Raw genomic sequence first — 26,657 nt, forward strand, 5'->3', positions numbered from 1 at the left:
CTGGGGGTGACTACTGAGTGACTGGGGGTGACTACTGAGTGACTGGGGGTGACTACTGAGAGACTGGGGGTTACTACTGAGTGACTGGGGGTGACTACTGAGTGACTGGGGGTGACTACTGAGTGACTGGGGGTGACTACTGAGAGTGACTGGGGGTGACTACTGAGTGACTGGGGGTGACTACTGAGTGACTGGGGGTGACTACTGAGTGACTGGGGGTGATTACTGAGAGTGACTGGGGGTGACTACTGAGAGTGCCTGGGGGTGACTACTGAGTGACTGGGGGTGACTGCTGAGTGACTGGGGGTGACTGCTGAGTGACTGGGGGTGACTACTGAGTGGCTGGGGGTGACTACTGAGTGACTGGGGGTGACTACTGCGAGCTTTACCTCCTGCGCCAGAGGTGGCCGTCTCGTCCACGTGAATCACAGCGCGAGTCACCTCGGAGATGCCTTGAACCACAACCTGCTCCATGTAGCACACACAGTGACACACACAGTCACAGTGACACACACACAGTGACACACACAGTGACACACACACACACAGTGACACACACAGTGACACACACACACAGTGACAAACACAGTGACACACACACAGTGACACACACAGTGACACACACACACACAGTGACACACACAGTCACACACACACAGTGACACACACACAGTCACACACACACACAGTGGCACACACAGTGACACACACACACACAGTGACACACACAGTGACACACACACAGTGACACACACAGTGACACACACACAGTGGCACACACAGTGACACACACACACACAGTGACACACACAGTCACACACACACAGTGACACACACACAGTCACACACACAGTGACACACACACAGTGACACACACACACACAGTGACACACACACACAGTGACACACACAGTGACACACACACACAGTGACACACACACAGTGACTCACACACACAGTGACACACACAGTGACACACACACACACAGTCACACACACAGACACACACACACAGTGACACACACAGTGACACACCCACACAGTGACACACACACACACAGTCACACACACACAGTGACACACACAGTCATACACACACAGTGACACACACACAGTGACACACACACACAGTGGCAGACACACAGTGACACACACACAGTCACACACACACACACACAGTGACACATACACACAGTCACACACACAAACACACACACAGTGACACACACAGTGACACACACACACACACAGTGAGACACACACACAGTCACACACACAGACAGTGACACACACACAGTGACAACAACAACCGCCATTCGCCACTAAGTGGCGGTGACGTCACCATGATGCTTGTGCCAGGCTATGTGCACCCTGAGGCCACGTGAAGTGTCGAACGCCCGCTGGCAGGTGGTCACGGGGCAATAGGGAGCCATCCCTTGACCGCACCCGGGCATCGATCAGCCTCCCATTATATCTGTACCATATGGAGATTCCCCCGGTACAGCTATTGAAGGCTTCACGAACTACGTGGTCAAAATAGATGTTAAATAATGTGGGAGCCAGAGGACATCCCTGTCGCACCCCAAGGTGTACAGGGAATGGCTCTGACTCCCGGCCACGTAGTTTTACCCGGGCCCGCTCACCATCATGAAGGTCCTTAATGATCGTGAGCAGAGGGCCAGGTACTCCAAAAGCACGAAGAACGACCCAGAGCCCAGGCCTACTGATGGTATCATAGGCCTTGACCAGGTCAATAAAGCAGAGATGTAAGGTCTTGTTGGAATTCCCTACACCTCTGCTGTAGCAGACGGACAGAAAATATGGCATCTGTGCAGGACCGCCCTATCCTGAAACCGCATTGGGGCTCTGCAAGCCTCTCCTCAGCGTGCCTGGCAAGGCGATGCTGAATAATCCTTGCCAGGACCTTTCCCGGCACACTGAGGAGTGAGATGCCCCTGTAGTTGTTACAGTCTGTGCGGTCCCCCTTCTTAAAAAGGGGGACCACCAGGGCAGATGCCCCTGTAGTTGTTACAGTCTGTGCGGTCCCCCTTCTTAAAAAGGGGGACCACCAGGGCATCCTTCCAATCCTGCGGAACCCGTCCAGTGGTCCAGACTGTTGTTATGATGTCATATAGGGCAGTCTGTGCACAAACGCCACCCTCCCTCAGCATTTCGCTTGGGAGATCGTCTCCACCCGGTGCCTTTCCTGGTCTCAGACTCCGGATCGCCTTCAGTACTTCCTCAACAGATGGCACCTCAGAGAGCCACTCACAGGGGGTGACTTCTTCCAATATTTGAGGCACCGCAGCCATATCAGCAGGGTCATCCCCACTTTGTGCCACGATGTTTTCCTGGTTGAGGGATTTCCCCTCCCCCAGGACCTCACAGAAATGCTCAGCAAACCTACAAACCTGTTCCTGGGGGTCGGAGATTGGATCACCGTTTTTTCCCCTAATGATGGTAATAGGTGTGGCGCTGCAGGTTACTTTTTTGATAGAGTTAAATAGATTTGTGATCACGGCCAGTGAGGCAGACTCGATCTGCTCAGCAACCCGCGACCACCACCCATCCTTGCAGCGCCTCACGGCTCTCCGAACCTCCGAGCGAAGGCTGCGGTAAGCCTGCTCATTCTCAGACGTGGGATTCGGTAACCGATGACAGTGGGCCTATCGCTTTTTCTCAACCATCCTGAACACCTCATCTGTCAGCCAGGGTCTCTGGGGAGGTCTGGACCACGTACCCAAAGCAGCCATTGCAGCTGCATGAGTCAAGTCCTAAACCTCACCCATTTACCATCGACATCAGGAGGAGTGGGGGACGATGCCAACCCCAGCCGCAAGCGATGATGAAATTCTCGCTTGCATCTTTCATCAGATAACTGAGACCAGGCCACTTTAGGTTGGAATGGGGTCCTGGGTGTACACCCACCACCGGAGTGGAAGAATGGCAGGCGCATCTTACAGATGACTAGTCGATGGCCAGAGGGCAGATCAGCTCGACGGTAGGTCCTGGTGTCAAGGACATGGGCTCGCATCCGCTGGTCCGTCACTATGTAATCCAGCAGATGTTTTTGCTAGGACCCGGCATGCATCCATGATGTTGTGTGGATGCGCCGATGCCGGAACAGCGTGTTGGTAATTACAAGCCCATGGGCTGCACAAAAATCTAGCAGCCTCCTACCTCTGTTATTGAGCTGATCTGGCCCATGCCCTCCAATCACTCCAGACCAGGTGCCAGTATCATGACCAACTCGGGCATTGAAGTCACCCAACAAGATGACTCTATCCCGAGGGGCCATTTTAGCCAGCACCTGTTACAGGAGGTCATAGAAGGCATCTGACTCAACGGTTTGCCTGCATCCCTCCACGGATGTTCGGCTTCGGTGGGGGCATAAGTAACCACGACCACCACTCCTTGCCTCCGGTTGATGGGAAGGCGAGCCCAAAGTAGCCTGGGGCTTACAGCTTCCCACACCTCACTGCCACGCTCTCTCGCCCCCTTCATTATTTTGTTCAAAAGAAGAGCCACACCTTGTTGTTTGGCAGTCTGCTGCCCCGAGTAGAGGACTGTCCACCCCTCATGGTGGCAGGAGCCAGAACCGGTCCACCGGACCTCCTGAATGCCACAGAGATCCTGGCGGTACCGGTCCAGCTCCCGACCGAGGAGTGGCAGCCTCTCCTCCGCACTGAGCATTCGAACATTCCACGTGGCCATCCGTAGTGGCTTTTTGTTGTTTCTGGAGGAGCCCCGAGGGTAGAGATTCAATCTCCTGGCTCCGCCAATTGGGGTTTGGCCAGGAGACGTCATAGACGCCTGTCCCTCCGAGGCCTCCGACACAAGCTTATTGGTTAAATTTTGTATTCATAGTTTAGTGGTAATTAATTGAAGGTGCAGGGGTTGTCAGCCCGTCGCACCCGTCCAGAGCCCCCGTTTAGCCACTGTGGTGGACACAGACGCCATGAGAGGAGGAGCCAATCGGAATTGGCCCTCCCCCCACAGCACTGTCCCCGACAGAGTTGCCCGTCCGGCACCACGAGGAGGTAGGGGGTTGTTTTGCCACACACACACACAGACACACACACACACACAGTGACACACAGACACACACACACCTCCCCCCCCCTGAGTCGACCTAGGGGAGGCCCGGGACCAGTTCAGATAATCGTCACTGGTGTTGGCCGTGAGCGGGAATCGAACCCGGGTCGCCAGGTTCATAGCGCAGCGCGCTAACCGCTACACTATCGCTCCCCACACACATGTGTGTCTGTGTGGGACTGTGTGTGTGTCTGTGTGTGACTGTGTGTGTGTCTGTGTGTGTGTCTGTTTGTGTGTGTCTATGTTTGTGTGTGTCTGTGTGTGTCTGTGTGTGTGTCTCATCGGGTTTCAGGAAAGGGTGGTCCTGCACAGATGCCATATTTTCTGTCCATCTGCTACAGCAGAGGTGTAGGGAATTCCAACAAGACCTACATCTCTGCTTTATTGACCTGGTCAAGGCCTATGATACCATCAGTAGGCCTGGGCTCTGGGTTGTTCTTCGTGCATTTGGAGTACCTGACCCTCTGCTCACGATCATTAAGGACCTTCATGATGGTGAGCGGGCCCGGGTAAAACTACGTGGCCGGGAGTCAGAGCCATTCCCTGTTAACCTTGGGGTGCGACAGGGATGTCCTCTGGCTCCCACATTATTTAACATCTATTTTGACCACGTAGTTCGTGAAGCCTTCAATAGCTGTACCGGGGGAATCTCCATATGGTACAGATATAATGGGAGGCTGATCGATGCCCGGGTGCGGTCAAGGGATGGCTCCGAATGCTCAACCACGTTATGTATGCCGATGATTTGGTAATAGCTGCTCATTCAGAGGAGGAGTTGGAGATGCTGCTGCTGAGACTGGAGCGTGCCACTAAGAGATGGGGCCTTACCATCAGCCCCACCAAAACTAAGCCTGGGTATTTTGTACCATCGGACACTCCACCCCCACAACTCCCAATCGGTGATGGGGCAGTTGTGGAGAGAGTGGAGAGACTCCCATACTTGGGCAGTGTGCTTACAACCGGCTCCAGTTTAACAGCAGAGGTCTCACTCCGAATCAGTCGAGCGGCAATATATTTTCAATAGTTGCGTAACGCTGGGTGGAAGCTACCTGGTCTGTTGCTCCGCACTAAGCTTCAGGTCATCTCGGCCACGGTCATTCCCTCCCTTCTCTACGCTTGCGAAACGTGGACCCCTTTAATGGAACATCTTCGCCGGTTAGAAACATTTAGGCTAGCCTGCCTACGATCCATCCTGGGTTTAACCAGGCTGGATTGGGTGAGGAGCTCACAAACCCTTGAAAGATCTGGGCAAGGTCCCATCGGTGAGCTCCTCCGGCAGGCAAGGCTGCATTGGCTCGGTCACGTAGCCCGCATGCCCAGCCACTGCATGCCGAAACAGCTAAACGGGCACGGCACGGCACGGGCTAGAGAAGAGATGGAGTGATGTGGTACAGGAGGACGTGGAGCTGAGTGGACTTGCTGATGACTGGCACCAGCGGTGTCAAGATCGGCCTCTGTGGAGGAGGCTCGTGAAGGACGCTACTGGGCAGTTGGAGGCAGTCGCCCTCCAACAACAACGGAGGGCGGAGGAGCGATGCTCACAACAACGAGCGGAGCGCCGGGTGGCTAAAGCACAGCAGGTTGACACAGTAGGGGGCACAGGTGGTGCATCAGCCACTCATCTTAGTCAGTCGACCCGTGGCACCTGGGTCTGCCCCACGACCTCCTGCCAGCGGGCGTTCGACACTTCACGTGGCCTCAAGGTGCACATGGCCTGGCACAAGCGTCGTGGTGACGTCACCGCCACTTAGTGGGGAATGGCGGTTGTTGTTGTTGTGTACCCGAGGTAGCTGCTGCTTCAGGGACTGCATGACGTAGTACGTAGAGCTCCGAGCGCTCTCCCGGGGCGTGACGCAGACGATGGCCTCGCCATGCACGGTGACGTCGCAGGGACGCACACGCAGACGCGACACGCACACGCTGTAGCGCACAGTCTCAGCGTTCACCTGCACACACACACACACAGACACACACACACAGTCACACAGACACACACACACACAGATACACAAACTCACACACACACAGACACACACACAGGCACACAGACACATACACACACACAGGCACAGAGACACACACAGACACACACACAGACTCACCTCTAGGCGCAGGAGGCGGATGCGCTCCAGAGAGAGTTTGACGAGGATGAAGCAGCTGTCCGGCAGGAACACCTCCTCTATGTACTCAGACACCTGGCACATAGACACACAAAGATCCCCCATATAGCCTTAACAGACTGTAGGGGCAAGTGCTGTTAGCGAGCACTTATGAAGGCCGGAACGGTACACGAGGGGGTGGGTGGCCAGCACCACGCCCGACCGCCTTTGACTCTAGTGGCAATGTTTACACACCGCAACAGGTACTCATTTGAGGCTGAGTCGACCTAGGGGAGGCCCGGGACCGGTTCAGATAATTGTCACTGGTGTTGGCCGTGAGCGGGATTCGAACCCGAGTCGCCAGGTTCATAGCGCAGCGCGCTAACCGCTACACTATCGCTCCCCAGATACACACACACACACACAGAGTTACACACAGAGATACACACAGAGATACACACAGAGATAAACACAGAGATACACACACACAGATATACACACACACAGAGTTACACACAGAGATACACACACAGAGTTACACACAGAGATACAACAACAACCGCCATTCGCCACTAAGTGGTGGTGACATCACCATGACGCTTGTGCCAGGCCATGTGCACATTGAGGCCACGTGGAGTGTCGAACGCCCGCTGGCAGGAGGTCATGGGGCAGACCCAGGTGCCACGGGTCGACTGACTGAGATGACTGGCTGATGCACCACTTGTGCTCCCTACTGTGCCAACCTGCTGTGCTTTAGCCACCCACACACATAGACACAGACACACACACACACACATAGACACATAGACACACACATAGACACACACAGACACACACACACAGACACACAGACACACACAGACACACACAGACACACACACAGACACACACACACACAGACACACACAGACACACACACACAGACACACACACACAGACACACAGACACAGACACACACACAGACACACACAGACACAGACACACACACACACATAGACACACAGACACACACACACACAGACACACACACAAGACACACCCTGTGTGTCTCTCTCTTAAAGGGACACAAACCCCCGCGAGTGTGTGCAGGGTTGCGGTGGGCCACCTCTCCCAGCAGCGTCTTCTCGATGCGCCCTTTAACGAGGCGCGCGAAGTCGGCGTCGTTATCCACCTCCAGCTGGGCCGTCGTGATCGGGGTGCTGGGGGCGGGGCCAGCAAGGGGCGGGGCCAACAGGGGGCGGGGCCAGCAGGGGCGGGGCCAGCAGGGGCGGGGCCAGCAGGGGCGGGGCAGGGGCGGGGCGAAGGGCAGGGGTAGAGGGAGGGAGACGGCAGCTTCAGCGAGAGGCATCACCACCACCACCACCACCCTCACCACCACCCTCACCACCACCACCACCTTCACCACCACCCTCACCACCCTCACCACCACCACCCTCACCACCACCACCCTCACCATCACCACCCTCACCACCACCACCACCCTCACCACCACCATCACCACCCTCACCACCACCATCACCACCCTCACCACCCTCATCACCACCCTCACCACCACCACCCTCACCACCCTCACCACCACCACCACGATCACCACCATCACCACCACCATCACCACCATCACCACCACCCTCACCACCACCCTCACCACCACCCTCACCACCCTCACCACCACCCTCATCACCACCACCACCACCCTCACCACCCTCACCAGCACCCTCACCACCACCCTCACCACCACCACCACCCTCACCACCACCCTCACCACCACCACCACCCTCACCACCACCCTCACCACCACCACCCTCACCACCCTCACCACCACCCTCACCACCACCCTCACCACCCTCACCACCCTCACCACCCCGCACCTGATGTTCTTGGAGGCGTTGATGATCTCCTTGATGCGAGGCACTCCCAGGGTGATGTTCATGGAGGCGACACCGGCAAAGTGGAACGTCTTGAGGGTCATCTGCGTGCCCGGCTCGCCGATGCTCTGGGCACACACGGCACCAACAGCGGATCCCGGCTCCATGCGGGAACTACACCACACACACACACAGAGTTACACACAGACATACACACACACACACAGATACACACAGAGATACACACACACAGAGTTACACAGAGAGATACACACACAGAGTTACACACAGACATACACACACACAGAGAGAGTTACACAGAGAGTTACACAGAGAGATACACACACACAGAGTTACACACAGACATACACACACACACAGATACACACAGAGATACACACACACACACAGAGTTACAGAGAGAGATACACACACACAGAGTTACACACAGACATACACACACACAGATACAACAACAACAACAACAACCGCCATTCGCCACTAAGTGGCGGTGACGTCACCACGACGCTTGTGCCAGGCTATGTGCACCCTGAGGCCACGTGAAGTGTCGAACGCCCGCTGGCAGGAGGTCACGGGGCAGACCCAGGTGCCACGGGTCGACTGACTGAGATGACTGGCTGATGCACCACCTGTGCCCCCTACTGTGCCAACCTGCTGTGCTTTAGCCACCCGGCGCTCCGCTCGCTGTTGTGAGCGTCGCTCCTCCGCCCTCCGTTGTTGTTGGAGGGCGACTGCCTCCAACTGCCCAGTAGCATCCTTCACGAGCCTCCTCCACAGAGGCCGATCTTGACACTGCTGGTACCAGTCATCGGCAAGTCCACTCAGCTCCACGTCCTCCTGTACCACATCACTCCATCTCTTCTCTAGCCCGTGCCGCGCCCGCTTAGCCCCCTCAATCCGGCCAAACAAAAGCTGTTTCGGCATGCGGTGGCTGGGCATGCGGGCTACATGACCCAGCCATCGCAGCCTTGCCTGCCGGAGGAGCTCACCGATGGGACCCTGCCCAGATCTTTCAAGGATTTGTGAGCTCCTCACACAATCCAGTCTGGTTAAACCCAGGATGGATCGTAGGCAGGTCAGCCTAAATGTTTCTAACCGGCGAAGATGTTCCATTAGGGGGGTCCACGTTTCGCAAGCGTAGAGAAGGGAGGGAATGACCGTGGCCGAGAAGACCTGAAGCTTAGTGCGGAGCGACAGACCAGGTAGCTTCCACACAGCGTTACGCAACCGATGAAAAGATATTGCCGCTCGACTGATTCGGAGTGAGACCTCTGCTGTTAAACTGGAGCCAGTCATAAGCACACTGCCCAGGTATGGGAAACTCTCCACTCTCTCCACAACTGCCCCATCACCGATTGGGAGTTGTGGGGGTGGAGTGTCCGATGGTACAAAATACCCAGGCAGGTGCTTAGTTTTGGTGGGGCTGATGGTAAGGCCCCACCTCTTAGTGGCACGCTCCAGTCTCAGCAGCAGCGTCTCCAACTCCTCCTCTGACTGAGCAGCTATTACCAAGTCATCAGCATACATAACGTGGTTGAGCAATAGGGAGCCATCCCTTGACCGCACCCGGGCATCGATTAGCCTCCCATTATATCTGTACCATATGGAGATTCCCCCGGTACAGCTATTGAAGGCTTCACGAACTACGTGGTCAAAATAGATGTTAAATAATGTGGGAGCCAGAGGACATCCCTGTCGCACCCCAAGGTGTACAGGGAATGGCTCTGACTCCCGGCCACGTAGTTTTACCCGGGCCCGCTCACCATCATGAAGGTCCTTAATGATCGTGAGCAGAGGGTCAGGTACTCCAAAAGCACGAAGAACGACCCAGAGCCCAGGCCTACTGATGGTATCATAGGCCTTGACCAGGTCAATAAAGCAGAGATGTAGGTCTTGTTGGAATTCCCTACACCTCTGCTGTAGCAGGCGGACAGAAAATATGGCATCTGTGCAGGACCGCCCTTTCCTGAAACCGCATTGGGGCTCCGCAAGCCTCTCCTCAGCGTGCCTGGCAAGGCGATGCTGAATAATCCTTGCCAGGACCTTTCCCGGCATAGATACACACAGAGATACACACACACAGAGTTACACAGAGAGATACACACAGAGTTACACACAGACATACACACACACACACAGAGAGTTACACAGAGAGATACACACACACAGAGTTACACACAGACATACACACACACCCAGATACACACAGAGATACACACACAGAAACACACACACACAGAGTTACACACAGACATACACACACACACAGAGTTACACAGAGAGATACACACACAGACTTACACACAGACATACACACACACAGATACACACAGAGATACACACACACAGAGATACACACACACACAGACACACACAGACATACACACACACAGAGTTACACACAGAGATACACACACACACAGAGTTACACACAGAGATACACACACACAGAGTTACACACAGAGATACACACACAGATACACACACACACAGATACACACAGACACACACACACAGATACACACACACACAGAGATACACACACAGATACACACAGAGATACACACACACAGATGCACACACACAGTTACACACAGAGATACACACAGAGATACACACACACACAGATACACACAGAGATACAGATACACACAGAGACAAAAAAAAGATCCCCCATATAGCCTTAACAGACTGTAGGGGCAAGTGCTGTTAGCGAGCACCAATGAAGGCCGGAACGGTACACGAGGGGGTGGGTGGCCAGCCCAATGCCCGACCACCTTTGTCTCCCTAGTGGCAATGTTTACACACCGCACCAGCTACTCATTTGAGGCTGAGTCGACCTAGGGAAGGCCCGGGACCGGTTCAGATAATCCTCACTGGTGTTGGCCGTGAGCGGGAATCGAACCCGGGTCACCAGGTTCATAGCGCAGCATGCTAACCGCTACACTACCGCTCCCCAGATACACACACACGCACACAGAGTTACACACAGAGATACACACAGAGACACACACACACAGAGGTACACACACACAGATACACACACACACACAGAGTTACACACAGAGATACACACACACTGAGTTACACACAGAGATACAACAACAACAACAGCCATTCGCCACTAAGTGGCAGTGACGTCACCATGACGCTTGTGCCAGGCCATGTGCACATTGAGGCCACGTGGAGTGTCGAACGCCCGCTGGCAGGAGGTGACGGGGCAGACCCAGGTGCTACGGGTCGACTGAGATGACTGGCTGATGCACCACTTGTGCTCTCTACTGTGCTAACCTGCTGTGCTTAAGCCACCTGGCGCTCCGCTCGTTGTTGTAAGCGTCGCTCCTCCGCCCTCCGTTGTTGTTGGAGGGCGACTGCCTCCAACTGCCCAGTAGCGTCCTTCACGAGCCTCCTCCACAGAGGCCGATCTTGACACCGTTGGTACCAGTCATCGGCAAGTCCACTCAGCTCCACGTCCTCCTGTACCACGTCACTCCATCTCTTCTCTAGCCCATGCCGCGCCCGTTTAGCCCCCTCGATCCGGCCGAACAAAAGCTGTTTCAGCATGCGGTGGCTAGGCATGCGGGCTACATGACCCAGCCAACGCAGCCTTGCCTGCCGGAGGAGCTCACCAATGGGACCATGCCTAGATCTTTCAAAGATTTGTGAGCTCCTCACACAATCCAGCCTGGTTAAACCCAGGATGGATCGTAGGCAGGCCAGCCTAAATGTTTCTAACCGGCGAAGATGTTCCATTAGGGGGGTCCACGTTTCGCAAGCGTAGAGAAGGGATGGAATGACCGTGGCCAAGAAGACCTGAAGCTTAGTGCGGAGCGACAGACCAGGTAGCTTCCACACAGCATTACGTAACCGATGAAAATATATTGCCGCTCAACTGATTCGGAGTGAAACCTCTGCTGTTAAACTGGAGCCGGTCATAAGCACACTGCCCAGGTATGGGAAACTCTCCACTCTCTCCACAACTGCCCCATCACCGATTGGGAGTTGTGGGGGTGGAGTGTCCGATGGTACAAAATACCCAGGCAGGTGATTAAGTTTTGGTGGGGCTGATGGTAAGGCCCCATCTCTTAGTAGCACGCTCCAGTCTTAACAGCAGCATCTCCAACTCCTCCTCTGAATGACCAGCTATTACCAAATCATCAGCATACATAACGTGGTTGAGCAATAGGGAGCCATCCCTTGACCGCACCCGGGCATCGATCAGCCTCCCATTATATCTGTACCATATGGAGATTCCCCCGGTACAGCTATTGAAGGCTTCACGAACTACACAGAGATACACACAGAGATACACACAGAGATACACACAGATACACACACACAGATACACACACACAGAGTTACACACGGAGTTACACACACAGATACACACAGAGATACACACACAGTTACACACACACACAGAGTTACAGACACACAGAGTTACACACACAGACACACACACAGATACAGATACACATACACACAGATACACACATACACACGGCTAGAGAGAGACATGGCCAGAGAGAGAGACACGGCCAGAGAGAGAGACACAGAGTGAGACACAGAGAGAGACTGAGAAAGAGACACAGAGAAAGAGACACAGAGAGAGAGACACAGACAGAGACACAGACAGAGACACAGAAAGAGACACAGAGAGAGACACAGAGACACAGAGAGAGACACAGAGACAGAGACACAGAGAGAGACACAGAGAGAGACACAGAGAGAGACACAGAGACAGAGACACAGACAGAGACACAGAGAGAGACACAGAGACAGAGACACAGAGACAGAGACACGGCTGGAGGTGTGAGGGTGATGCTCACCGCAGGTATTTGTCTCTGCAGGTTTGCAGGAAACGCTCCAACTGGGTGGGGGTCACTCGGTCCAACTGGTACAGAATCCTCGGCTGTAGAGACATCAACAACATCAACAACATCAACATCATCATCACCATCATCAGCAACATCATCATCACCATCATCACCACCATCATCACCATCATCATCATCATCATCACCTGTGTGTGTCTGTGTGTATCTGTGTGTCTGTGTGTGTGTCACTGTGTGTGTGTGTGTCACTGTGTGTGTCTGTGTGTGTGTGTGTCACTGTGTGTGGGTGTGTCACTGTGTGTGTCGGTGTGTGTGTGTCTGTGTGTGTCGCTCCGCATTAAGCTTCAGGTCTTCTCGGCCACGGTCATTCCCTCCCTTCTCTACGCTTGCGAAACGTGGACCTCCTTAATGGAGCATCTTCGCTGGCTAGAAACATTTAGGCTGGCCTGCCTACGATCCATCCCGGGGTTAACCAGGCTGGATTGTGTGAGGAGCTCACAAATCCTTGAAAGATCTGGGCAAAGTCCCATCGGTGAGCTCCTCCGGCAGGCAAGGCTGCGTTGGGTGGGTCATGTAGCCCGCATGCCCAGCCACTGCATGCCCAAACAGCTTTTGTTCGGCTGGATCGAGGGGGCAAAACGGGCGCGGCACGGGCTGGAGAAGAGATGGAGTGATGTGGTACAGGAGGACGTGGAGCTGAGTGGACTTGCCGATGACCGGTACCAGCGGTGTCAAGATCGGCCTCTGTGGAGGAGGCTCGTGAAGGACGCTATTGGGCAGTTGGAGGCAGTCGTCCGCCAACAAAAACGGAGGGCGGAGGAGCGACGCTCACAACAACGAGGGGAGCGCCGGGTGGCTAAAGCACAGCAGGTTGGCACAGTAGGGGGCACAGGTGGTGCACCAGCCAGTCATCTCAGTCAGTCGACCCATAGCACCTGGGTCTGCCCCGTAACCTCCTGCCCGCGGGCGTTCGACACTTCAAGTGGCCTCAAGGTGCACATGGCCTGGCACAAGCGACGTGGTGACGTACCCGCCACTTAGTGGCGAATGGCGGTTGTTGTTGTGTGTGTATCTGTGTGTGTGTGTGTCTGTGTGTCTGTGTGTGTCTGTGTGTCTGTGTGTGTCTGTGTGTGTGTCTGTATGTGTGTGACTGTGTGTGTGTCTGTGTGTGTGTGGGTCTGTGTGTGTCTGTGTGTGTGTGTGTGTGTCTGTGTTGACTGACCGTGGTGGTGCCGCTGTCGTTGATGCCGTACTTCTGCCGCGTCTTGTGGATGCGCGCTGAGTACGCCTCTAGGAAGAGTCGCAGATCCTGGAACAGATTCACACACAGACACACACACACACACAGACACACACACAGTGACAACAACAACAACCGCCATTCGCCACTAAGCGTCGCTCCTCCGCCCTCCGTTGTTGTTGGAGGGTGACTGCCTCCATCTGCCCAGTAGCGTCCTTCACGAGTCTCATCCACAGAGGCCGATCTTGACACCGCTGGTACCAGTCATCGGCAAGTCCACTCAGCTCTACTTCCTCCTGTACCACATCACTCCATCTCTTCTCTAGCCCGTGCCGCGCCCGTTTAGCCCCCTCTATCCGGCCGAACAAAAGCTGTTTGGGCATGCGGTGGCTGGGCATGCGGGTTACATGGTCCAGCCAACGCAGCCTTGCCTGCCGGAGGAACTCACCGATGGGACTTTGTCCAGATCTGTGTCACTGTGTGAGTGTCAGTGTGTGTGTATCAGTGTGTTACTGTGTGTGTGTCACTGTGTGCGTGTGTCACTGTGTGTGTGTATGTGTGTCACTGTGTGTGTGTCACTGTGTGTGTGTCACTGTATGTGTGTGTCACTGTGTGTGTGTATGTGTGTCACTGTGTGTGTGTGTCACTGTGTGTGTGTCACTGTGTGTGTCACTGTGAGTGTGTCACTATGCGTGTTACTGTGTGTGTGTCACTGTGTGTGTCACTGTGTGTGTCACTGTGTGCGTGTGTCACTGTGTGTGTGTATGTGTGTCACTGTGTATGTGTCACTGTGTGTGTGTCAATGTGTGTGTGTCACTGTGTGTGTGTCACTGTGTGTCACTGTGCGTGTTACTGTGTGCGTGTCACTGTGTGCGTGTCACTGTGTGTGTGTGTCACTGTGTGTGTGTGTCACTGTGTGTGTGTCACTGTGTGTATCACTGTGTGCATGTGTCACTGTGTGTGTGTGTGTATGTGTGTCACTGTGTGTGTGTGTCACTGTGTGTGTGTCAGGAAAGGCAGCGGGCAGAGATGATCTCCCAAGCGAAATGCTGAGCGAGGGTGGCGTTTGTGCACAGACTGCCCTATATGACATCATAACAACAGTCTGGACCACTGGACGGGTTCCGCAGGATTGGACGGATGCCCTGGTGGTCCCCCTCTTTAAGAAGGGGGACCGCACAGACTATAACAACTACAGGGGCATCTCACTCCTCAGTGTGCCGGGAAAGGTCCTGGCAAGGATTATTCAGCATCGCCTTGCCAGGCATGCTGAGGAGAGGCTTGCGGAGCCCCAATGCGGTTTCAGGAAAGGGCGGTCCTGCACAGATGCCATCTTTTCTGTCCGTCTGCTACAGCAGAGGTATAGGGAATTCCAACAAGACCTACATCTCTGCTTTATTGACCTGGTCAAGGCCTATGATACCATCAGTAGGCCTGGGCTCTGGGTCGTTCTTCGTGCTTTTGGAGTACCTGACCCTCTGCTCACGATCATTAAGGACCTTCATGATGGTGAGCGGGCCCGGGTAAAACTACGTGGCCGGAAGTCAGAGCCATTCCCTGTACACCTTGGGGTGCGACAGGGATGTCCTCTGGGTCCCACATTATTTAACATCTATTTTGACCACGTAGTTCGTGAAGCCTTCAATAGCTGTACCAGGGGAATCTCCATATGGTACAGATATAATGGGAGGCTAATCGATGCCCGGGTGCGGTCAAGGGATGGCTCCCTATTGCTCAACACTCCACCCCCACAACTCCCAATCGGTGATGGGGCAGTTGTGGAGAGAGTGGAGAGTTTTCCATACCTGGGCAGTGTGCTTATGACTGGCTCCAGTTCAACAGCAGAGGTCTCACTCCGAATCAGTCGAGCGGCAATATCTTTTCATCGGTTGCGTAATGCTGTGTGGACGCTACCTGGTCTGTCGCTCCGCACTAAGCTTCAGGTCTTCTCGGCCACGGTCATTCCCTCCCTTCTCTACGCTTGCGAAACGTGGACCCCCCTAATGGAACATCTTCGCCGGTTAGAAACATTTAGGCTGGCCTGCCTACGATCCATCCTGGGTTTAACCAGACTGGATTGTGTGAGGAGCTCACAAATCCTTGAAAGATCTGGGCAAGGTCCCATCGGTGAGTTCCTCCGGCGGGAAAGGCTGCGATGGCTGGGTCATGTAGCCCGCATGCCCAGCCACCGCATGCCGAAACAGCTTTTGTTCGGCCGGATTGAGGGGGCTAAGCGGGCGCGGCACGGGCTAGAGAAGAGATGGAGTGATGTGGTACAGGGGGACGTGGAGCTGAGTGGACTTGCCGATGACCGGTACCAGCGCTGTCAAGATCGACCCCTGTGGAGGAGGCTCGTGAAGGACGCTACTGGGCAGTTGGAGGCAGTCGCCCTCAACAACAACGGAGGGCGGAGGAGCGACGCTCAGAACAACGAGCGGAGCGCCGGGTGGCTAAAGCACAGCAGGTTGGCACAGTAGGGGGCACAGGTGGTGCATCAGCCAGTCATCTCAGTCAGTCGACCCGTGGCACCTGGGTCTGCCCCGTGACCTCCTGCCAGCGGGCGTTCGACACTTCACGTGGCCTCAGGGTGCACATAGCCTGGCACAAGCGTCGTGGTGACGTCACCGCCACTTAGTGGCGAATGGCGGTTGTTGTTGTTGTTGTTGTGTGTCACTGTGTGTGTCACTGTGTGTGTGTCACTTTGTGTGTGTGTGTCACTGTGTGTGTCACTGTGTGTGTGTCACTGTGTGTGTGTCACTGTGTGTGTGGGTACCTGCAGGAAGTCCCCCCCGTGACACGCCATGAGGTCCGAGCTTTCCACGGCTGCCCGGCCACTCAGCAGCAGCTGCGATGCGCTCAAAGCGCACTCCGTGGGGCACGGGAAGTTACACTGACGCACACACACAGTGACACACACACAGTGACACACACACACACACAGTGACACACACACACAGTGACATACACACACACAGTGACACACACACACAGTGACATACACACACACAGTGACACACACAGTGACACACACACACACAGTGACATACACACACAGTGACACACACAGTGACACACACAGTGACACACACACACACAGTGACACACACACACACACAGTGACATACACAGTGACACACACACAGTGACACACACAGTGACACACACACACACACAGTGACACACACAGTGACACACACACACAGTGACATACACACACACAGTGACACACACAGTGACACACACACACAGTGACACACACACACAGTGACATACACACACACAGTGACACACACAGTGACACACACACACAGTGACATACACACACACAGTGACACACACAGTGACACACACACACACAGTGACACACACAGTGACACACACAGTGACACACACACACAGTCACACACACACACACAGTCACACACACAGTGACACACACAGTGACACACACAGTGACACACACACACACACACAGTGACACACACACACAGTGACACACACAGTGACACACACAGTGACACACACACACAGTGACACACACACAGTGACACACACAGTGACACACACACAGTGACACACAGTGACACACACAGTAACACACACACACACAGTGACACACACACAGTGACACACACACACACAGTGACACACACAGTGACACACACACACAGTGACACACACAGTGACACACACAGTGACACACACAGTGACACACACACACAGTGACACACACACACAGTGACACACACACAGTGACACACACACAGTGACACACACAGTGACACACACACACAGTGACACACACAGTGACACACACACACACAGTGACACACACACACACACAGTGACACACAGATACACACACACACAAAGACAGTGACACAACAGTGACACACACACAGTGACACACACAGTGACACACACACAGTGACACACACACAGTGACACACACAGTGACACACACAGTGACACACACACACAGTGATACACACACAGTGACACACACAGTGACACACACACACAGTGACACACACACAGACACACACACAGACACAAACACGCACACACACAGACACACACAGTGACACACACACAGTGACACACAGATACACACACACACAAAGACAGTGACACACACAGTGACACACAGTGACACACACACAGTGACACACACAGAGTGACACACACACAGTGACACACACACACAGTGACACAACAACAACAACAACAACCGCCATTCGCCACTAAGTGGCGGTGACGTCACCACGACGCTTGTGCCAGGCTATGTGCACCCTGAGGCCACGTGAAGTGTCGAACGCCCGCTGGCAGGAGGTCACGGGGCAGACCCAGGTGCCACGGGTCGACTGACTGAGATGACTGGCTGATGCACCACCTGTGCCCCCTACTGTGCCAACCTGCTGTGCTTTAGCCACCCGGCGCTCCGCTCGCTGTTGTGAGCGTCGCTCCTCCGCCCTCCGTTGTTGTTGGAGGGCGACTGCCTCCAACTGCCCAGTAGCATCCTTCACGAGCCTCCTCCACAGAGGCCGATCTTGACACCGCTGGTACCAGTCATCGGCAAGTCCACTCAGCTCCACGTCCTCCTGTACCACATCACTCCATCTCTTCTCTAGCCCGTGCCGCGCCCGCTTAGCCCCCTCAATCCGGCCAAACAAAAGCTGTTTCGGCATGCGGTGGCTGGGCATGCGGGCTACATGACCCAGCCATCGCAGCCTTGCCTGCCGGAGGAGCTCACCGATGGGACCCTGCCCAGATCTTTCAAGGATTTGTGAGCTCCTCACACAATCCAGTCTGGTTAAACCCAGGATGGATCGTAGGCAGGTCAGCCTAAATGTTTCTAACCGGCGAAGATGTTCCATTAGGGGGGTCCACGTTTCGCAAGCGTAGAGAAGGGAGGGAATGACCGTGGCCGAGAAGACCTGAAGCTTAGTGCGGAGCGACAGACCAGGTAGCTTCCACACAGCGTTACGCAACCGATGAAAAGATATTGCCGCTCGACTGATTCGGAGTGAGACCTCTGCTGTTAAACTGGAGCCAGTCATAAGCACACTGCCCAGGTATGGGAAACTCTCCACTCTCTCCACAACTGCCCCATCACCGATTGGGAGTTGTGGGGGTGGAGTGTCCGATGGTACAAAATACCCAGGCAGGTGCTTAGTTTTGGTGGGGCTGATGGTAAGGCCCCACCTCTTAGTGGCACGCTCCAGTCTCAGCAGCAGCGTCTCCAACTCCTCCTCTGACTGAGCAGCTATTACCAAGTCATCAGCATACATAACGTGGTTGAGCAATAGGGAGCCATCCCTTGACCGCACCCGGGCATCGATTAGCCTCCCGTTATATCTGTACCATATGGAGATTCCCCCGGTACAGCTATTGAAGGCTTCACGAACTACGTGGTCAAAATAGATGTTAAATAATGTGGGAGCCAGAGGACATCCCTGTCGCACCCCAAGGTGTACAGGGAATGGCTCTGACTCCCGGCCACGTAGTTTTACCCGGGCCCGCTCACCATCATGAAGGTCCTTAATGATCGTGAGCAGAGGGTCAGGTACTCCAAAAGCACGAAGAACGACCCAGAGCCCAGGCCTACTGATGGTATCATAGGCCTTGACCAGGTCAATAAAGCAGAGATGTAGGTCTTGTTGGAATTCCCTACACCTCTGCTGTAGCAGACGGACAGAAAATATGGCATCTGTGCAGGACCGCCCTTTCCTGAAACCGCATTGGGGCTCCGCAAGCCTCTCCTCAGCGTGCCTGGCAAGGCGATGCTGAATAATCCTTGCCAGGACCTTTCCCGGCACACTGAGGAGTGAGATGCCCCTGTAGTTGTTACAGTCTGTGCGGTCCCCCTTCTTAAAAAGGGGGACCACCAGGGCATCCTTCCAATCCTGCGGAACCCGTCCAGTGGTCCAGACTGTTGTTATGATGTCATATAGGGCAGTCTGTGCACAAACGCCACCCTCCCTCAGCATTTCGCTTGGGAGATCATCTCTGCCCGCTGCCTTTCCTGGTCTCAGACTCCGGATCGCCTTCAATACTTCCTCAGCAGATGGCACCTCAGCCAGCCACTCACAGGGGGTGACTTCATCCAATATTTGAGGCACCGCAGCCTCAGCAGGGTCATCCTCACTTTGTGCCACGATGTTTTCCTGGCTGTGGGATTTTCCCTCCCCCAGGACCTCACAGAAATGCTCAGCAAATCTGCGAACCTGTTCCTGGGGGTCGGAAATTGGATCACCGTTTTTTCCCCTAATGATGGTAATAGGTGTGGCGCTGCAGGTTACTTTTTTGATGGAGTTAAATAGCGATTTGTGATCACGGGCCACTGAGGCAGACTCCATCTCCTCAGCAACCCGCGACCACCACCCATCCTTGCAGCGCCTCACGGCTCTCCGAACCTCCGAGCGAAGGCTGCGGTAAGCCTCCTCATTCTCTGACGTGGGATTCTGTAGCCGATGACAGTGGGCCTGTCGCTTTTTCTCAACCATCCTGAACAACTCCTCTGTCATCCAGGGTGTCTGGGGAGGTCTGGACCGCGTACCCAAAGCAGCCATTGCAGCTGCATGAGTCACAGTCCTAAACCTCGCCCATTTACCCTCGACATCAGGAGGAGTCGGGGACGATGCCAATCCCAGCCGCAAGCGATGATGAAATTCTCGCTTGCAACTTTCATCAGATAACTGAGACCAGGCCACTTTAGGTTGGAATGGGGTCCTGGGTGTACACCCACCACCGGAGTGGAAGAATGGCAGGCGCATCTTACAGATGACTAGTCGATGGTCAGAGGGCAGATCAGCTCCACGGTAGGTCCTGGTGTCAAGGACATGGGCTCGCATTCGCTGGTCCGTCACTATGTAGTCCAGCAGATGTTCTTGCTTGGACCCGGCATGCATCCATGATGTTGTGTGGATGCGCCGATGCCGGAACAGCGTGTTGGTAATTACAAGCCCATGGGCTGCACAAAAATCTAGCAGCCTCCTACCGTTGTTATTGAGCTGATCTGGCCCATGCCCTCCAATCACTCCAGACCAGGTGCCAGTATCATGACCAACTCGGGCATTGAAGTCACCCAACATGATGACTCTATCCCGAGGGGCCACTTTAGCCAGCACCTGTGACAGGAGGTCATAGAAGGCATCTGACTCATCGGCTTTGCCTGCATCCCTCCACGGATGTTCATCTTCGGTGGGGGCATAAGTAACCACGACCACCATTCCTCGCCTCCGGTTGATGGGAAGGCGAGCCCAAAGTAGCCTGGGGCTTACAGCTTCCCACACCTCACCGCCACGCTCCCACGCCCCCTTCATTCTTTTGTTCAAAAGAAGACCCACACCCTGTTGTTTGGCAGTCTGCTGCCCCGAGTAGAGGACTGTCCACCCCTCATGGTGGCAGGAGCCAGAGCCGGTCCACCGGACCTCCTGAATGCCGCATAGATCCAGGCGGTACCGGTCCAGCTCCCGACAGAGGAGTGGCAGCCTCTCCTCTGCAGTGAGCGTTCGAACATTCCACGTGGCCACCCGTAGTGGCTTTTCGTTGTTTCTGGAGTAGCCCCGAGGGTAGGTATTCAATCTCCTGGCTCCGCCAATTGGGGTTTGGCCAGGAGACGTCCGGGGCCTCCGGCACAAGCTTAGTCGTTTTCACTTTAATTCGTGGTTTTGTGGTAATTAATTGAAGGTGGAGGGGTTACCAGCCCCTCGCACCCGTCCAGAGCCCCCGTTTAGCCCCTGTGGTGGACACATATGCCATGAGGGGAGGAGCCAATCAAAAATTGGAACTCCCCCCACAGCACTGTCCACGACAGAGTTGCCCGTCCGGCACCGCGAGGAGGTAGGGGGTTGTTTTGCCGGACCAGTGACACACACACACAGACACACACAGTGACACACACACACAGACACACACACAGTGATACACACATACAGTGACATTCACACACAGTAACACACACACAAAGACACACACACACAGATACACACAGTGACACACACACAGTGACACACACACAGATACACACAGACACACACAGTGACACACACACACACAGTGACACACACACAGATACACACACACACAGATACACACAGTGAAACACACACACAGTGACACACACACACAGGTACACACAGACACACACAGTGACACATACACAAAGACAAAGATACACACACATATACACACAGTGACACACACACAGATACACACACACATATATACACACACATACACACCAACAGATACACACACAAAGATACACACACACACAGATACACACACACACAGATACACACGCACACAGTGACACACACACATACACACTGACACACACACAGTGACACACAGTGACACACAGTGACACACGCATACGCAGATACACACGCAGATACACACACAGATACACACACACACAGATACATACCAACAGATACACGCACAAAGATACACACATACACAGATACACACACACAGATATACACACACACAGGCACATAGACACACACACAGACACACACATACACACACACATACAGCTACAAACAGATATGTACATATATGTGGCGCTACCGCGTGTGTGTCTGTGTGTGTGTCGGTGTGTGTGTGTGTGACTGTGTGTCTGTGTGTCTGTGTGTGTCTGTGTGTGTCTGTGTGTGTCTGTGTGTGTGTGACTCTGTATGTGTGTGTGTCTGTGTGTGTGACTGTGTGTGTGTGACTGTGTCTGTGTGACTCTGTGTGTGTGTGTGACTCTGTGTGTGTGTGTCTGTGAGTGTGTGTGACTGTGTGTGTGTCTGTGGCACCTGGGTCTGCCCCGTGACCTCCTGCCAGTGGGCGTTCGACACTTCACGTGGCCTCAGGGTGCACATAGCCTGGCACAAGCGTCGTGGTGACGTCACCGCCACTTAGTGGCGAATGGCGGTTGTTGTTGTTGTCTGTGTGTCTGTGTGTCTGTGTGTGTGTGTCTGTGTGTACCCTGATGTGACTCAGCACGCGCTGGAAGTCCAGGGGGCTGTCGCGAGCTTCCATTGAGGCCGGGTCGAGGTTGTCTCCCCCGTACACAAACTGCACCACGTCGCCCGTGGAGGAGCGCACCGTGAGGTCGTACTGGGCGCACAGATCCTCTAGCGACTTCACCAGGCGCCTCTACGCACACACACAGACACACACACAGACACACACACAATCACTCACACACACACAGACACAGTCACACACAGACACAGTCACACACAGACACACACACACAGACACACACACAGTCACACACACACACAGTCACACACACACAGACACACACACAGTCACACACACACAGACACAGTCACACACAGACACACACACAGTCACACACACACAGACACACACACAGACACACACACAGTCACACACAAACAGACACACAGACACACACAAACAGACACACACAAACAGACACACACAGCTACACACACACACAGTCACACACACAGACACACACACACACACAGTCACACACACACAGACACACACACACACAGTCACACACACACAGTCACACACACACACACAGACACACACAAACAGACACACACACAGCCACACACACACAGACACACACACAGCCACACACACACACAGTCACACACACACATAGACACATAGACACACACAGACACACACACAGACACACACACAGTCACACACACACACACAGACACACACACACAGACACACACATACAGTCACACACACACAGACACACACAGACACACACACACAGACACACACAGACACACAGACACACACACACACACAGACACACACACCCAGGTCGCCGGGTTCGTAGCGCAGCGTTGTGCTAACCACTACATCCACCACTCCCTGGTGAGGTCTCACGAAGATCTGTGTGTACAGTGAGGGAAAAAAGTATTTGATCCCCTGCTGATTTTGTACGTTTGCCCACTGACGAAGAAATGATCAGTCTATAATTTTAATGGTAGGTTTATTTGAACAGTGAGAGACAGAAAAACAACAACAAAATCCAGAAAAACGCATGTCAAAAATGTTATACATTTATTTGCATTTTAATGAGGGAAATAAGTATTTGACCCCCTCTCAATCAGAAAGATTTCTGGCTCCCAGGTGTCTTTTATACAGGAAACGAGCTGAGATTAGGAGCACACTCTTAAAGGGAGTGATCCTAATCTCAGCTTGTTACCTGTATAAAAGACACCTGTCCACAGAAGCAATCAATAAATCAGATTTCAAACTCTCCACCATGGCCAAGACCAAAGAGCTCTCCAAGGATGTCAGAGACAAGATTGTAGACCTACACAAGGCTGGAATGGGCTACAAGACCATTGCCAAGCAGCTTGGTGAGAAGGTGACAACAGTTGGTGCGATTATTCGCAAATGGAAGATATACAAAATAACTGTTAATCTCCCTCGGCCTGGGGCTACATGCAAGATCTCACCTCGTGGAGCTGCAATGATCATGAGAACGGTGAGGAATCAGCCCAGAACTACACGGGAGGATCTTGTCAATGATCTCAAGGCAGCTGGGACTGTAGTCACCAAGAAAACAATTGGTAACACACTACGCCGTGAAGGACTGAAATCCTGCAGCGCCCGCAAAGTCCGCCTGCTCAAGAAAGCACATATACATGCCCGTCTGAAGTTTGCCAATGAACATCTGAATGATTCAGAGGACAACTGGGTGAAAGTGTTGTGGTCAGATGAGACCAAAATGGAGCTCTTTGGCATCAACTCAACTCGCCGTGTTTGGAGGAGGAGGAATGCTGCTTATGACCCCAAGAACACCATCCCCACCGTCAAACATGGAGGTGGAAACATTATGCTTTGGGGGTGTTTTTCTGCTAAGGGGACAGGACAACTTCACCGCATCAAAGGGACGATGGACGGGGCCATGTACCGTCAAATCTTGGGTGAGAACCTCCTTCCCTCAGCCAGGGCATTGAAAATGGGTCGTGGATGGTTATTCCAGCATGACAATGACCCAAAACACGGCCAAGGCAACAAAGGAGTGGCTCAAGAAGAAGCACATTAAGGTCCTGGAGTGGCCTAGCCAGTCTCCAGACATTAATCCCATAGAAAATCTGTGCAGGGAGCTGAAGGTTCGAGTTGCCAAACATCAGCCTCGAAACCTTAATGACTTGGAGAAGATCTGGGACAAAATCCCTCCTGAGATGTGTGCAAACCTGGTGGCCAACTACAAGAAACGTCTGACCTCTGTGATTGCCAACAAGGGTTTTGCCACCAAGAACTAATTCATGTTTTGCAGAGGGGTCAAATACTTATTTCCCTCATTAAAATGCAAATCAATTTATAACATTTTTGACATGCGTTTTTCTGGATTTTTTTGTTGTTATTCTGTCTCTCACTGTTCAAATAAACCTACCATTAAATTATAGACTGATCATTTCTTTGTCAGTGGGCAAACGTACAAAATCAGCAGGGGATCAAATACTTATTTCTCTCACTGTATGGACGGCCCCCTAACATCCTGGGGTGAGGCTATCGAAGCTTCTCTTCAAGGTTGATGGCTCACCCAAGATTTGACGGTACATGGCCCCGTCCATCGTCCCTTTGATGCGGTGAAGTTGTCCTGTCCCCTTAGCAGAAAAACACCCCCAAAGCATAATGTTTCCACCTCCATGTTTGACGGTGGGGATGGTGTTCTTGGGGTCATAGGCAGCATTCCTCCTCCTCCAACCACGCGAGTTGAGTTGATGCCAAAGAGCTCCATTTTGGTCTCATCTGACCACAACACTTTCACCCAGTTGTCCTCTGAATCATTCAGATGTTCATTGGCAAACTTCAGACGGGCATGTATATGTGCTTTCTTAAGCAGGGGGACCTTGCGGGCGCTGTAGGATTTCAGTCCTTCACGGCATAGTGTGTTACCAATTGTTTTCTTGGTGACTTTGGTCCCAGCTGCCTTGAGATCATTGACAAGATCCTCCCGTGTAGTTCTGGGCTGATTCCTCACCGTTCTCATGATCATTGCAACTCCACGAGGTGAGATCTTGCATGGAGCCCCAGGCCGAGGGAGATTGACAGTTTTTGTGTTTCTTCCATTTGAGAATAATCGCACCAACTGTTGTCACTTTCTCACCAAGCTGCTTGGCAATGGTCTTGTAGCCCATTCCAGCCTTGTGTAGGTCTACAATCTTGTCTCTGACATCCTTGGAGAGCTCTTTGGTCTTGGCCATGGTGGAGAGTTTGGAATCTGATTGATTGATTGCTTCTCTGGACAGGTGTCTTTTATACAGGTAACAAGCTGAGATTAGGAGCACTCCCTTTAAGAGTGTGCTCCTAATCTCAGCTCGTTACCTGTATAAAAGACACCTGGGAGCCAGAAATCTTTCTGATTGAGAGGGGGTCAAATACTTATTTCCCTCAATAAAATGCAAATCAATTTATAACATTTTTGACATGCGTTTTTCTGGATTTTTTTGTTATTCTGTCTCTCACTGTTCAAATAAACCTGCC

At 53.4% G+C, this 26,657-nt stretch overlaps 1 protein-coding gene across 2 annotated transcripts in view; it reads right to left on the reverse strand.

Annotated features, from left to right (window-relative positions):
* POLR3A (RNA polymerase III subunit A) overlaps nucleotides 1–26,657 on the reverse strand; it is a 92,182-nt gene that overhangs the window by 6,574 nt on the left and 58,951 nt on the right. For both annotated transcript variants that reach the window (XM_076054824.1, XM_032978694.2), the window contains 9 exons: nucleotides 23,139–23,309; nucleotides 16,930–17,046; nucleotides 14,139–14,225; nucleotides 12,911–12,993; nucleotides 8,064–8,234; nucleotides 7,301–7,394; nucleotides 6,198–6,290; nucleotides 5,877–6,041; nucleotides 390–465 (listed from right to left, as the gene is read on the reverse strand). In XM_076054824.1, coding sequence (XP_075910939.1) covers nucleotides 390–465; nucleotides 5,877–6,041; nucleotides 6,198–6,290; nucleotides 7,301–7,394; nucleotides 8,064–8,234; nucleotides 12,911–12,993; nucleotides 14,139–14,225; nucleotides 16,930–17,046; nucleotides 23,139–23,309 — 1,057 coding nt within the window. The remainder of the gene's footprint in view (nucleotides 1–389; nucleotides 466–5,876; nucleotides 6,042–6,197; nucleotides 6,291–7,300; nucleotides 7,395–8,063; nucleotides 8,235–12,910; nucleotides 12,994–14,138; nucleotides 14,226–16,929; nucleotides 17,047–23,138; nucleotides 23,310–26,657) is intronic.

The sequence above is a fragment of the Petromyzon marinus genome, chromosome 68 (genome assembly GCF_048934315.1).
Source record: "Petromyzon marinus isolate PM22_M1 ecotype Great Lakes invasive population chromosome 68, UKy_Petmar_22M1.pri1.0, whole genome shotgun sequence".
NCBI classification, from domain to species: domain Eukaryota; kingdom Metazoa; phylum Chordata; class Hyperoartia; order Petromyzontiformes; family Petromyzontidae; genus Petromyzon; species Petromyzon marinus.